Source organism: Copadichromis virginalis, linkage group LG15, assembly GCF_057382275.1.
Source record: "Copadichromis virginalis isolate Kocher_CV1m ecotype Utaka linkage group LG15, C_Virginalis_male_GT1.1, whole genome shotgun sequence".
Lineage (NCBI taxonomy): Eukaryota > Metazoa > Chordata > Actinopteri > Cichliformes > Cichlidae > Copadichromis > Copadichromis virginalis.
The window spans coordinates 3,303,432-3,317,938 of NC_140632.1; the positions used below are offsets into that span (position 1 = coordinate 3,303,432).

General features: G+C 40.4%; 2 protein-coding genes across 3 annotated transcripts; one reads left to right on the forward strand and one right to left on the reverse strand.

Annotated features, from left to right (window-relative positions):
* Positions 1-131: 131 nt before the first annotated feature.
* On the reverse strand, positions 132-1,573 carry ost4 (oligosaccharyltransferase complex subunit 4 (non-catalytic)). 2 transcript variants are annotated; one of them, XM_085431364.1, is made up of 3 exons: positions 1,491-1,573; positions 724-870; positions 132-260 (listed from the first exon to the last, which is right to left on the reverse strand). In XM_085431364.1, the coding sequence occupies exon 2, from the start codon at positions 867-869 to the stop codon at positions 756-758; it is 114 nt and encodes a 37-aa protein (XP_085287490.1). In that variant the 5' UTR covers position 870; positions 1,491-1,573; the 3' UTR covers positions 132-260; positions 724-755. The 2 variants fall into 2 exon arrangements, with proteins under 2 accessions (XP_085287490.1, XP_085287489.1); XM_085431363.1 differs by having other exon boundaries at positions 733-870; positions 1,491-1,572.
* A 61-nt stretch (positions 1,574-1,634) lies between these two features.
* Positions 1,635-14,507, forward strand: selenoi (selenoprotein I). Its single transcript, XM_085431362.1, has 11 exons — positions 1,635-1,709; positions 1,794-2,068; positions 4,331-4,399; positions 4,812-4,920; positions 5,522-5,596; positions 8,607-8,869; positions 8,957-9,065; positions 9,154-9,202; positions 9,298-9,478; positions 10,361-10,540; positions 11,049-14,507. The coding sequence occupies exons 2-11, from the start codon at positions 2,012-2,014 to the stop codon at positions 11,154-11,156; spliced, it is 1,200 nt and encodes a 399-aa protein (XP_085287488.1). The 5' UTR covers positions 1,635-1,709; positions 1,794-2,011; the 3' UTR covers positions 11,157-14,507.

A 14,507-nucleotide genomic window follows, 5' to 3' on the forward strand; every position in this document is an offset into this window, starting at 1 on the left:
TTGTGATGAACAAAACTGTGTTTAAATTTGGAAGTATAAATAACCTGCAATAAACTCCATGTATTTTAAAGTTGCATAACAAATGTTTACATGTGTACAGAGCAGGTGAAAAAATTCAAAGACTGTAGAAATTCAAATTCAAACATGTTTATTAGAAAAAGAAAAAAGATCCTTGTGCAAACAGAAATTACACCTCTTAGAAAGAGGAGATGATGAGGGGGATGATGTAATCAAGGTGGTGGTTTTGACATCCATCTCATCTGTGGGGAGGAAAAGAAAGCCTCAGTCGTTTCACAGTTGTTAAACCTTAAAATCCTGTTTGTTTGTAATTATTCCTCCAGATTTTTAGTAGTGCTCAGTGATCAGCCATGAACTAGGATGGAACAAATTAACTCTATATATGTAGCCCAATAACCTTTATTTCTGTGCATTTTCCTTTATTAATGACACTTACTGAAAACTGTAGAAGAGACTTTTCTTCAATAATAGAATAATGTAGCACTGGCAGCACCAAAATTATACTAACTAAATGTAAAAGCTGCCATACTATAAAACAGTTATAGATGGATTTGAGTCATGTTTTTTAATACATGGGGGTATACATAATAGAAACACAATAAAAAGAAAAACTGAAAGAACCTGCTTTTGTCCAATTTGTTATTTTATGATGATCAACATCAGAAATGACAATGTTAAAAGAAAAAAACGCAAACAGTGTCTGACCTCACTGACCTCTGCAGTCATACTGTACAACTCTACTCCTGCTTCTTGGGGTTATTCACAGCAACGTAGTGGTATAACACCACTAGCAGGAACAAGGAGACGCCAAGCATGTTGGCAAATATGGCCAGCTGCACGTCTGTCACCATTCTGCAAAAGGACACAGAGGCAAGATTAGGCAGGTGCTGGGGTGAAGAAAAAGTGTGTTACATCAGTGGGTAGTAGGAGAAGAGGCATTTTCAAAGGGTTAAAATAAAGTCATGTTTATTTTGTATATTCTGTGCTTATTTTTACAGCTTTGGCAGATATCTGAATGCATTTCAGGACCTTTCACCAGTTTCAAATAAATGTCATTCTCTTTCACTAGCGACTTGAAGGTAAGGCATGACAATTATGTCACAAATTAACACAGAAAGTTGGGAAAAAATGAAATAGTAGCGAGATCATGCACAACTTCATGTAATGTTACAATTAAGTGCCGACATTTTGCACGTTGCCGCAGTTTGCATATTAGGATTTTTATGTGAATCAACAGAGTGATAATAACAGATAGGAGTGATCGGATAGTTTCAAAATAATCCGCCAAATTATCATATTTTAGTAAAATTTCTAAGTGGACAATCAACGTAGCTTTAGCGATGCTAAGCATGCTAACTACTAACACCCCCACGAACTGAACTAAGTAAAATAAGTAACGTTTCATATTATATTTCAGCAAAATTACAAATTTTATCCAAGTGCAATCACGTTTACCAAATGTTATCACTCACATTTTCTGTTAAATTGCTTTTTAACTCCCAGTTCGAGCAATACTCCAGCTCTCCAACAGCAGGTAAGCGCAGTGACGTTTCTTCCGGTCAAAGAGGAAAGCCACGTCACATCTAGGAGCGCCATAGAAGCTGTTTGATTGATGGAGTTGGTGAGCAATTAACAGGAGTCAAAACTGTTTCCGGCACTTTAAAAGTTATTTTAGCATTCTTTTTTATCAGGTGAGACCACAATCACCATACCATAGTGGAAGAGGGACCCAGTCAACAGAATTTCATGGAATTTTGTGTGGTTTATTTTTTCAGGGTCCTCCAGGCCTGCGTGGCGGTAGTGAGCTACTGTTTAACCGGGAAGGGGGTTGCGCTCCGTAGGAGTGGCCCCTATGGTTCGACATCGCCTCACCCGGCGTAAACGAAGGCGGCCAAGCTAGATGGTACTTGAACACGGCAGCTAACATTGGAGATTTGCATTTCCAAAGGAAGAGATATTTAGTTATCTCGTCTTTGAGCCAGACCCTACCGCCATGGCTCTTTACGAATATGTCACTCAGGAGCAGCTTGCGGGCTTCGACAAATATAAGGTATGATTTATAGGTTACAATGGCATGCTAGCCGCTGAGCGGACAGGCTCTGTACGTTTAGCAGCTAGTTGTCACGATCTGCAGGGTGCTTCCCCTGAAAAATGTGTAAAGGTACTCAGAGTTTACGGAACGATACCGGATGTTTGCCATTTTTCCTGTTGAAAATAAAAGCCGCAAAGTAGCTCATCTCATATTCACCAATGGTACGTTTTTAGTTTGAAATTTCTGCTCGGAAGTGTCCTTATTTTCTGTATTTTACTTTACATTTGGTGCATATGCGCTAACAGCTAGCGGCGACTCCTCTGCTTATGTTGTATTTGAATGGAGGCTTCTTTGCTTTGACAGCACAATTCAGAGACTTTATCTATTTCCTTTTTATTGGACTCCAGCTGTTAATATTTTTTTTATTTCAGCCACTGTAAGGAATAAAACTGCTAACGAACACCAGTAGGATATGAGAAACAAAGAAGCACATTAAAAACGTCTAAATTAATTGTAAAAAATCCTGGGGTGTGCAACATTGTCTTTTGATGGGTTTTGAACGGAATCACACTTTGTGTTTGCCAACTAATAGCATTTTAGTTGTTAGTTAATTCCCATAAGGATGCGCTTCACTGGGCTATTACCAGTGCGCTCATCTGTAAGGGCATGGAAGTCATGGAGTATTTTAAGTAGTAAGTTGATCTTTGAATATCTTCATTTTGTTAACATGTGCTATAACATTACAACTTTTTCTATATGTTTTGCATTATTTCAGTCAAGTTTCTTCTTCCTTTGAAACCCTAGTGTGGGTACTCAGGCTCCTTCCTAATACCTCATGCTTTTAATGCTTCAGACTGAAGCAAAAGCAAGAGTCGTCATATATCTCTGATTGTCACAAGAAACCATTTTTTCCCAGTTTTTTCCTTGTAAGTGGCTTCCCCTGTCTAATAGCAGCCGTAACCCAAGCACTGGTTTCTAGCAGGCAGCAGAGAAGGACAAATGAGAGCAAATGAGGGGATTGTGGCTCTCCTTGAAAACAGAGGTTGCTTTCTCAAAAGGGGAATAAAGATGCATATAGATGAGCTTTAAGTGGGAAGAACACAAGAGCGTGGAGATTGCTCAGCTGATCAGTTCACTTTTTTTTCTGTCACTCCACTTCTCACATTCATTTGTAACAGGTCACAGACTGCAGGGCCACCTTAGTTGGTAAATGGTAAATGGTAAATGGCCTGTATTTATATAGCGCTTTACTAGTCCCTAAGAACCCCAAAGCGCTTTACATATCCAGTCATCCACCCATTCACACACATTTTCACACACTGGTGATGGCAGCTACATTGTAGCCACAGCCACCCTGGGGCGCACTGACAGAGGCGAGGCTGCCGGACACTGGCGCCACCGGGCCCTCTGACCACCACCAGTAGGCAAGGGGTAAAGTGTCTTGCCCATAGACACAACGACCGAGACTGTTCAAGCCGGGGCTCGAACCGGCAACCTTCCGATTACAAGGCGAACGCCCAACTCTTGAGCCACGATCGCCCCTAGTTGGTGTGAAAGTGACATACTTGTGTATCTGTTAATGCACACAGACTATGATTATAGTGCCTGTTTTTCCATGTATGGTTATAATTAATCACACAGGTGATTACACAAACAACCTATTATGTCATCACATATTATAATCATCATTATCTGCAGTGAACACGCTGTCAGTATTGCAGCAATAGATAAACATTTTCATATTAGGTTAGATAAATCATTGTGTAGGCTTGAGTGAGAGCACTGTGTAGTAAAATTAGCCTGTGTCCTTAGTTGGCTGTTGCAGTATTAAGTGCTGCACTGTATTCACAGTGAACTTGGAAAGTGAAGACTGGGGAGCCCAGCTTTTGTAAGAACAGTGTATTTAACAAAAACAAAGCAAAACAAAAAAACAATAGTTTTGTGTAGTCCCCTAAAAATGAAGATCCCACCCTTCTTCCAAGTATCTAAGAGTGACAGTGTGATCAAAGTCTATCGCAGGAGATGGGTGTGCCAAAGGATAGATATCAAAGATTCAATATCTACTCCTAATAGGAAAGCCTACTAAAATAAAACGCACAGTCCAATGCAATATAGCTTTTACATTGGGTCCTACAATGGAAAAAGGTGCACACTGCAATCAGTTTTATTCTTATTTAGTATCAAGACGGTCCAGTTAACAAGGCAGTTGCTTTGCTTTATCTGCAATGAAATGCAGAATTAAAGACCTGTTTGTGATCACACCTCTGTGCCTCTTTGCAGTACAGCGCAGTGGACTCGAATCCCCTGTCCATCTACGTCATGCATCCTTTCTGGAACCTTGTTGTGAAGGTGAGGAAGACCCGTCCAGCTTAATGTGTCAGTTGCAGGCTACATCATTAATGAGATTTCCAGCCGTGTGCTGTGATACAGTAGCGAGGCGACCTGATGCATTACCAGCGCGCATTTTTCTGCCAGTGTCAGAACACATCAGTCACTGATTGTAATGGTTTGTTTTAGATTTGGGAGGATTTTTTGTTGTTGTTGTTTTTAATGCTGTCATTTAACCAGACAGTCATTTGAAAAGGTTCATATTAATATACATAAATCTTCTATTCAGCACTACTAATTAAATTCCAGTTATTCAATATGCCATTACTATGATGAGAAAACTGTGTGTGAGAGCTGAGTGCCATGATCATGAATTGTTGTTCTCACAGCCTCTGTTTTTTTTTTTTTTTCTCTCTCACTCTTTTCTCAACAGTTTCTACCCACATGGTTGGCACCAAACCTCATTACATTTACAGGCTTTATGTTCCTTGTATTGAACTTCCTCATGTTGGCCTTCTACGACTTTGACTTCAATGCATCTTGTAGGTCATTCACTTTTTCCTTTTTCTTAAACTGGGGAGGGTTGCTCAGTTTGTTTTCCCTCAAACAGACTAGACGTGGGTTGAATCCATCGCTGTTGTCTAGAGTAGGAAGAGAGATTCAGGCATGTGCAAGTTTGTTTATGGAAGGCAAAGTCCAGCGATCGACTGCCTATGGTGGCTCATGGTAATCACTAACCCGTTACGTCATTAACACAGGCAACAACACCCAGGGAGCTGTTCCTGTTTACATGCCCAGACTACATCTCTGTATTGCAAATAAGATACTTTGCTCTGGCGTGTCTGCTGTCCAATCTAAGTGGTTACCTTATACACACATAAATGAAACACTCATGGACAAAAGGCTGACCTCTACAGTCAATAAGAGGGCCGGTCAGGATTTTATCTGTCAGTACTGAGCTCTTAGAGGAATAGCTAATCCAAACACTGCACACATATTAACAGTTGTCCTAAAATATTGACTTTTTTAGATTGGATAACATTGGTCTAGTGAGTGGAATCAGTAATGTGGAAAATTACTCTAGTCTAAGTTTTTCATGATCTCCGTGTGTCGTGCCATATACTCACAATGTTTGTTTCTCAGCTGCAGGATACCAACACGTGCCTAGTTGGGTCTGGGTTGCAGCGGGGATCTTCAACTTCTTAGCCTATACACTTGGTGAGTTCTGACCTCTGCAACTCCATGTGGCTTGTTTTTATTTTTATTGTACATTTTTTTCCCCCTTCGTACTCATGGGAAGTAGAGAAACTCACAGGGAAGTGCAGTGCCCCTCGAAAGCTTAAAGGCCCCTATTCTGTTTTTGTTTCGGATGCTTACTTTATAGAATGAGGCACGCAGACACCTGTTTTTCTGGATTGTTTATATGCACTCATGTTACATCTCATAGCATTACATTTTCATTTTTTAGAAGTATCTCTAACTGAAATCATAAAAGTTATCAGACTATTTGTAACTTGAATCAGATAAAGCTGCACTTGTCTGTCTAAAGCTATGCATGACATCCTGGAGGTATGTGTATGAAATATAAGGGACCAACCACCATTGCAACAACATTATAAGAGTAAATATATTGCACTCCCAATTCTGATATCTATATATTTTATTTAAAAAAACAAAACTTGAAGGAAAGCATATTTGAAATAAAATTGTTGTCTGATATTCAGTATGATGTGTGGTTGTCAAGGCTGAAAAAAAGAGACGTATCTTCTGACAAGTAGCAAGGTGGGGGAAATCCAGGCTGGAAAATGTCATTGGGGAAATAGGTTTCAGTACATATGGCTGCCCACTTAATAGCTATAACATAAGTACAGTGGTCCCTCGCTATAATGCGGTTCACCTTTCACGGTCTTGCTGTTTCGCTGATTTTTTGTGTGTGCAATTTTGCATGCTTTTAAAAAAACAACCAACAACACATTTTTAAACAGCGCATTGTGTAATGTGTTCTGATTGGCTGTAGACCACTGTCAATCAATCTCGTGCCGTGTCTCTTGTACAGTACAGAACACGTTCAGCTTGTAAAATTTATCTAAATCTTTGATCGCTAGCGGTGTGACTCTGAAGTGCTGTATTGTATGTTTGTAAGTTTTCTCCAACAAACAAAAAAATGTCGATGAAACGTTTCGCACCGTCAAAGGCAATCACGGGTGCCTTTGGTGTTATTCTGTAACACTGGACTTATTTTTACTTTTAGAGTGTTTAAACCATAAAGAAAAGTGGGAAAATGTTCATGCCTGTCAGAGTAAAGTGTAGAAAGTGTGTAGTGAGGGGTTTTACAGGCATAAAACATCTATAATAATTGTAAAAAAAAAAAGTTAGCTACTTAGTGGATTTCACCTACCGTGGGTTATTTTTAGAACGTAAGTACCGCGATAAACGAGGGACCACTGTAATTGCCTTTTGTTAAATTCTCCCAATTCTGTTTGGTCTTTGGGCTGAAGGAAGGACAATACTCGGTGTATAAATGCTCAATCAACAATCGTTTATTCCGTACAATTCAACACTTTATGAGCCGAGACCATCCGGAGGAGAGATGAGCGCGGGAAGGTGTCCGCCTGATCTTGAAGTGTCTGAGCGTTCCACACATTTATGTTATGACCTTGGCTTCCTGTGCAGTATGTTCTGTTCTTTTCTAATCAGGCAAATAAGGTGATGACTCTCTGAAAACAGTATTTCTTATAACTCAGCAGTATAATGCATCATAAAACAATATCATTCATTCACAATAAATGAGCAGTCTAATGTAATACAAATCAGTTTAATAACTGTGATAGTTATCACCTCTTCAGGAGAATAATGCAAACTAAAACTACATAATGATTTCACAATCTTTAATTAGGGGTCTAACGTGGCATAAGATAATATAATAATCTCACACTTTGAAGCAGCTTCATTCCCTGACTGTAGAGAAGGGTCACACTGCAGCATCCTGAAACGTAAGCCATTCCTGCTAGACTGCAGAGTTAGGTTAGAGTTGAATCCTCTCTCCGTTTCTTCTGTTTGTCCTGAACACCATTAGTGAATGACTGATAGGGCTGTTCGATATAACGATATGTATCGGATGACGATATAAAAACGTCTATCGTTTCATTTTACGCTATTGTTTGTTTCGTGGTGTCGCAAAATAAACTTTACGGCAATATTTTTCATCATTTTGATGGTCACTGTAGTGGCTATATTAATTTCTTAAAGTTCTCTCTTTCTCTTATATTTAATATAACCACACTACGGACGGACAAGCGCTTGTTTTTATGCGTTGTTGTTAGCAACAAGGACCGTAAAATCACCGCGTGTCCACTTGTTTATTTTCCACATAAACGTTTCACAATAAAGCTCAAGATCCTGTTGAGACTTTTCAAAATAAACTGAATCACGTGAAAGATGCAGAGTATTTACGGATGAGAAGCAAAAAAGAGCCGCCAGGTGCTAAAAAATAAACCTTAGACTCAAACGTTAGAGCAGGCTTTTCCCCGCAGCACGCCGTGTAATAAATACTCACAAAGAAAACGGCGGCTGTTACAACTTATGTCTAAAAATGTATCGTTTCATGCATCGGTTAAAACATTCGACTCCAGGTCCACGACGCCCAGCTGGAAACACTTCATGCAAGTCGAGCTGCCCGAGATTCACAGAATTTACAGGAAATGTTACATTTTTGTGATTTATATCGTTATCGGACGATAAAATTCTTATATCGGGATATGAGATTTTGGTCATATCACACAGCCCTAATGACTGATGACCTCAGTAATCACTGCGTGTAACATTAAATGTGAACGTTTAGACATGAACAAAGCCTCTTATCTCTGGGCATACTTTCAGTTTTGACTTTCTCATTGCAGTTTATGATAAATATCTTTTTATAATTCTCTGTTGCTCTCCCACTGACATGATCTGTGTTAGTTATACTGATCCCTTCTTATCTATCCTTCCGTCATACTCTGTGAACCATTAAAGTGAAGCAACCGTGATGTTTCATGTGAGGCTGTGCTCCTGAGTGAACTGAATGAAGCCCAGCTGTGTTGGTGTAACAGTGAAGTGGGAAGTAGGAATGTTGCTCCCTTTGAACAGTTATGCTCAGCCTTAGCTGAGCAGAGATGTCATCATATATACATATCCCCATAAACTTGTACTGTATGTGCTGATCTGTGTCTGTCTGTGCTTTTTATAGATGGTGTTGATGGCAAACAGGCACGTCGCACCAACTCTTCCACACCGCTAGGGGAGCTTTTTGACCACGGTCTGGACAGCTGGGCCTGTGTCTTCTTTGTGGCCACTGTATACTCTATATTTGGGCGTGCGGAGAGTGGTGTTGGTGTGGTCACACTTTTTTACATACTGTGGGTGGTGCTGTTCTCCTTCATACTGTCCCACTGGGAGAAATATAACACTGGCATCTTGTTTCTGCCTTGGGGATATGATATCAGCCAAGTGGTAAGTTTTTGGGCATTTGGTTGATTGACAGTGTGAGACACTACTCTAGACTTCTAAACATCTGTCTTGTGTCCTGTCTCCTTGCAGACAATCTCCCTTGTTTACTTGGTTACTGCTGCTGTGGGTGTGGAAACCTGGTACCAGCCAGTTATTTTTCACCTTCTCTACAGAGACCTCTTCACCTTTATGATCATTGGTGAGCTGTGTTTAATTACTCAGTTACTAAATATGTTCATTCATTAGCCAAAGCAGTGAAACTGAAACTAATTTCTGCTGATTTCCAGCTTGTTCCTTCACTGTGACCTTACCTATGAGCCTCTACAACGTCCTCAAGTAAGCACAACTTATATCAGTTTAGATCATATTTTCTTTTTTCTCTTGCCATTGCTAATTCTGTTCTTAACTGTTTTCCCACGGTGCTTTTGCAGGGGTTACAGGAATAACACACTGAAGCACAGCAGCCTGTATGAAGGTTTACTGCCTTTCCTCTCGCCGTTTCTTCTGTTTGTCCTGTCCACCATTTGGGTGATCTACTCTCCATCCAACATCCTGGTGCTGCAGCCCAGGATCTTCTACCTCATGGTGGGGACAGCTTTTGCCAACGTCACGGTAAGTGTGTGATTTTTCTTTTTCTTTCTTTTTCTTTTTTTTTTGTGTGTTGTTTTTTTCCTTCATCTCTGCAATGTAGTTTCCTCAGTCAGAATTTCTCACTAGAATTTCAAACTCTGTACTGATGCATTCGCAGCATGTGGGAGAAAAGAAAATTTAGAGTGAGTTACATTCAGACAGCTTAATAATTCCATGGCGACTTATACTGGATGGTTACAATAAAGCCATTTTAACCATCGTACGTGGAAAAACTTGAGATACATCGAGTTTATTCGATGTATCGCCCACCCCTACTTGGCACCGTATTTTTCTTTCTAAAATGAGTTGTTAAGGTGGCCTGCCACTGTTTCTGTTTAGCTGCTGGTGAACTTCAACTCAGGACTTTTCAACTTCAGTGTGAGACTTTAGGAGCAACACAACACTTTTTAGACCCTTATTGTGTTTTTCTGTTAAGTAATGCTGTCTGTTAACCTCACAGAGGGGCAAGACTAATAGCATTTGCTGCCTAACTCCCACAATAATGTTATCCTTTTATCAAGTAGCCACAGTTACTAGCTGTTGCCTTAGCCATCTGTTAAGTTATGGTTTAATGTGACTGTTAAAACAGTATATAGGCTAACAGTAATGTGTATGTCAGCCTGGTTAACATTTATGTTTAATACTTGAGTGTTGGTGAAACAGTAGCTTTACTGACCTCATGGAATTCCTCAGAAATAGAAGGGCGTCGGTCTGTAAGATGCTGAGTATCTATTTTAGAAAATCAAAAAACAAACGGGTACTATCGTGTTTTTGGAAATCAAAACATGCCATACATATTACTTTTGATGAAGTACATAGTTAATGCTTTTTCACGTGTTTTTTGTGAATGTGTTTGTCTTTCAGTGTAAGTTGATTGTGTGTCAAATGAGTAACACACGCTGCCAGCCACTGAGCATACTGTTACTGCCCATGACAGCGGTGGTGGTGTTAGCCATCACCAGGGTCTTCACCAACGAGACGCTTCTGCTTTATTTGTGGACAGCTGCTGTCGTATTAGCGCACATACACTACGGCGTGTCTGTGGTAAGAGCACATATGCAAAGAACATGTTTGATTCCCTGCTGTGCAAAGAGGCTGCAGCTGTTCCAAAGACAAAGATGTGTTTGTTGCTGTAGCTCTGCCTTTATCCTGATTACCAGCACTGCAGCAGTGCCAGTAACACGCAGCCAACTGAGGCTAAGAAGACACTTAAAAAGCCCCCCAAAACAGTGATTGTGTTCATTTAGATCAAAACTTATAGACGTTAAACCACCAAATTCCAAAAGGTCTTCATTTATGTAGCCATTTTATACATAATACATCTTACTGCATGGCCTGTATAGCTGTAATGAATAATGCTTCTGTCCTATATGATTTAACTTGGAGAGAAAATGTGCATGTTAAAGAGCAATGGCCCAAAACCTGAACCCTGAGGAGACCAGTAATTTTCCTGTTCCTAAACTTTGCATTCAATGCAAAACTGAACTGAAACAGAATATATGAAGGCCTTTGAATTTGAATTAACTGCTGTTTTTACCTTTTTCGTTGCTAGGTAAAACAGCTCAGTAACCACTTCAACATCTTTGCCTTCTCCCTCAAGAAGCCCAACAGCGACTGACAGGAGGAGGAACGAATCGGCTTGAAAGGAGCAGAGGTTTAAGCTTCTCTCCTCCTCTGCTTACCGACACTTCACTTTCATCACCGCGGAAACTGCATCCCCTCCATCCATGACAACACTGCAAGTGGAAAGGACTAGGGTTTTCTTTTTCCAGTGTCTTCAAAAACACACAGTCACTCTGAGCACGCACGCTCACACTTCCCCTAACCTATCCACCAACCAAACTCTGGTGTCAGCGGTGTGGTGGGCCCAGGGGCTCTGGCTTCCGTCACTGATGATTGGCCAACTTGGTTGAGCCAATGAGGTGCAATTGTTTCCTACGGAAATGTGCTTCAGTCGCGAGGACAGGAGCCCAGACGAGCCATGCAAAGATAAACACTCGCATCGTTTGTTCTGCTATCTTTCGTGAGGGCCCTCATTGTCCCAGCGCAGTGCCCAGACCGCCCCCCTCTTATATTGTCCATAACAAGTCAATGCCTAACCCTTAACCGCACACGTTTCTACTCCAGGCCTCCACCTCACACAGCCTGTCTTCTAAGTTCCGACTCAAAGTGAGGAAAGGCAGAAATTCCCCTCACTTATAAGATAGATGTACAAGCTAATTGACACAGGAAGATGCATTATTCTGTTTTAATGCAGATGAATAAATACTTTGTGGCAGATATTTGATTATAGACACAGCCACAAACACACACACGTGTACTCTTAAAAGTATTATGAATGTATCGTATGCCTTGGGGAAATGCCATTTCAGTTTTATTATATTAACAGGAATGCCTCAAGTAGTGTTGTTCTTGAACGTGACCAAACCATCAAACTCTGGCCACATGTGGCTTCACAGCTGGGTCCAGTGTTTAAGGTTCTGTCACCTTTTTTTTTTAATGAGATGACTTATATATATATAAATGGTATGTGTCAGGGGGATTTGGGGCATCCTTTTTTTCTAACTTAAATGAAACTGTAAAACATTGTACAAATTTCCCTCTGAAGTTCACTGTCTGCGCTGTCGTCTTAGAACAGAGTTGACTATAGAGCAAACCCAGGTGACTTTTACTAACTTTCCACTTTGACCTCTGAGCACTGGCTTCCCAACTCTACCTACTATCTGAGGTGTCGTGTCTTCATGCTGATTCGTTCTTTTCTTCTTCTTTTTTTTAAACACTTTTTTTAAAACTGTGTTTTGGTTGTAGTTTTTAACATTTTTTAACATACATCACGTCTTTTGGGGGGGGGGTTGATTCAACTGTTGCTATGGCAATGGTGTGTGGTAAAGTTGCGCAGCACTTGAATGAAGAGTGGGTCCAAAAACCGCTAACGGAGCGGGCTCACTCTGAGGGAACAAGTCGTCGCACGGGACACCGCGAACTCCACAGCACCGCCTGGCTCCGTGGTCCCTCCTCGCACTGATACTGTCAGCGCCTCTATTTTTGTTTTTTCTCAGCAGTGTGTCTGATAACTTCTCGTTGCTTTTTCCGGTCCTGTAAAACACTGTTCCTCTCTTGTGATTGTAACTATGGATCCAGTGTGATAGCCATTCAGTCATGGCCTCGGTACTTGGATTTTCATCAAACTGGTTTTTAAAGCATGCCGAGAGAAGAAGGGCAGGCTTGTTGTAGTTCAGCTCAGGTTGTTAGTTTCACCAGTTTGAGCTTCACCGTTTTTGAAAACCAGCCAAACCAGAAGAAAACCAGTATGTATGTAAAGTTCTTGTTTACTTGGGGTACCTCAGTCTTTATTGAAAGGTGGGACAGGAAGAACCAATAAGCTGAAAATAAAAGGACAAAACTCAACACTGAATAAGAATTATAGGAAAACCTTGGACTGGGCTCAGGAACAGTCAGGCCGGTCAGGAGTTAATGTTTGTTTGTTATCTGACTGAATACGATTTACAGTCATAGTAAGCATCATCTCTTTATACAGTCTTCTTTATTTTAAGGATACATAGGTAACATGCACTGGGGATATATAAACAACGCTGGTATCATCTCTGCAGTTTTACCACTTGTGCAGAAGTTTTGTACGTAAACTGTTACTGAGCATCACTGAACACTGAGACCACAACACAACCTAGTTACTGTCCCTGTATGGCTGGGAGGAACATGGACAGCTAAGTAGGTGATTGTGATTCGCAGTACCTGTTTTTCAGTCATTATCGCATTATAACAGTTGACACTGATAGGACAGTTTTTGTTTTAATAAATGATGTTTATGGAGCCCCGCTTCATGAAGTAGATTGTAGTAATATGGCAACAACTGTGACTGATTTAAGCCCGGCACAGTGAGCTAACTGTGTCTCTGGTGGGTTTGTGCACTGTCTGGGTATGTACAGCTCCATGAGTACATGTCTGTTTAAGTATGGGTGTATACGCTGTATGTGTGAATATCTCTGTAAATACATATTATTATTTCTTCTTCCTTTTTTTTTTTTTAAAACTAAGTGGGATTGTTGACTGTCTGACAGTTCGTGATGGGGTGTGATGCCAGTCAGCAGCACAAAACACAAAATGGTCTATGGAACAGTGTTTAAATGTGTCAATGTTAAGGTTTTTTGGTTTTGTTTGTTTGTTTTTAACAATTGTAGGATTTTATTTTTTTTTATGTGTGCTGCTTTACCAGCTGATGAGATCACCTCCAGGTCTTTGGGATCCTGTGGAAAGGAGCAGTAGGATTTCCTCTCCAGGTTGCAGACACTACAAACTCAATCCAAACAGGGAATTCATATCAGAGAAAATGTTATCTGGGATTTTTTAAAATTATTATTTAAAGAAGGAAACAAAAAATTGTCATGCTGCTTCCTTAGCAAGTCTTAACCACCCACCCTCAGATGAACCAAGCTGTTGTATAATGCTGCTCTGGCAAACGCTCCAGAGCCTCAGTGTGGCTTCTTGTGATGTTGTACTTAACCAGTAGAAGAAGGACTGTACGGAAACAAATAAAAATAGATTTCTTTAACATTTTGCTGTTGACTGAGGTTTGAACTTCAGGGCTTGGAAGCCTGTCATTTCTTAAGTGTCCTCCTGAGGGTAGCAGAGAGCAGCATTCACTCACCTCGTGTAGTAAGAGTGCTGCACTGTGATTACATACAGCACTATGTTATTAGCTGCATGCAGAATATTCAGAGAAACTTTCCACAGTATCCCGACTGTTGTCTTTGAAGCTTTTGGGTGTCAGCGCAAGTTTGATTGGTTAAAAGCAGTGAATATTACAGCTGACCCATCTAACAGATTTGAGCAGCACCTCATACACTGTTGTTTTAATATATGTGCCAATCCTCTTTGCACACAGTAGTGTGCAAGAGTCTCAGACCACCGGTCATTTCTTTATATTTTGTTAGGAAAATGGAAATAGTTGCTATGATTTATTGAAGCAAAAAAAGACTTTGTACAATTTTAA

Coding starts and splice junctions, on each gene's coding strand:
- ost4 (XM_085431364.1), bottom strand. CDS start 869: ATGGTGACAGACGTGCAGCTGGCCATATTTGCCAACATGCTTGGCGTC.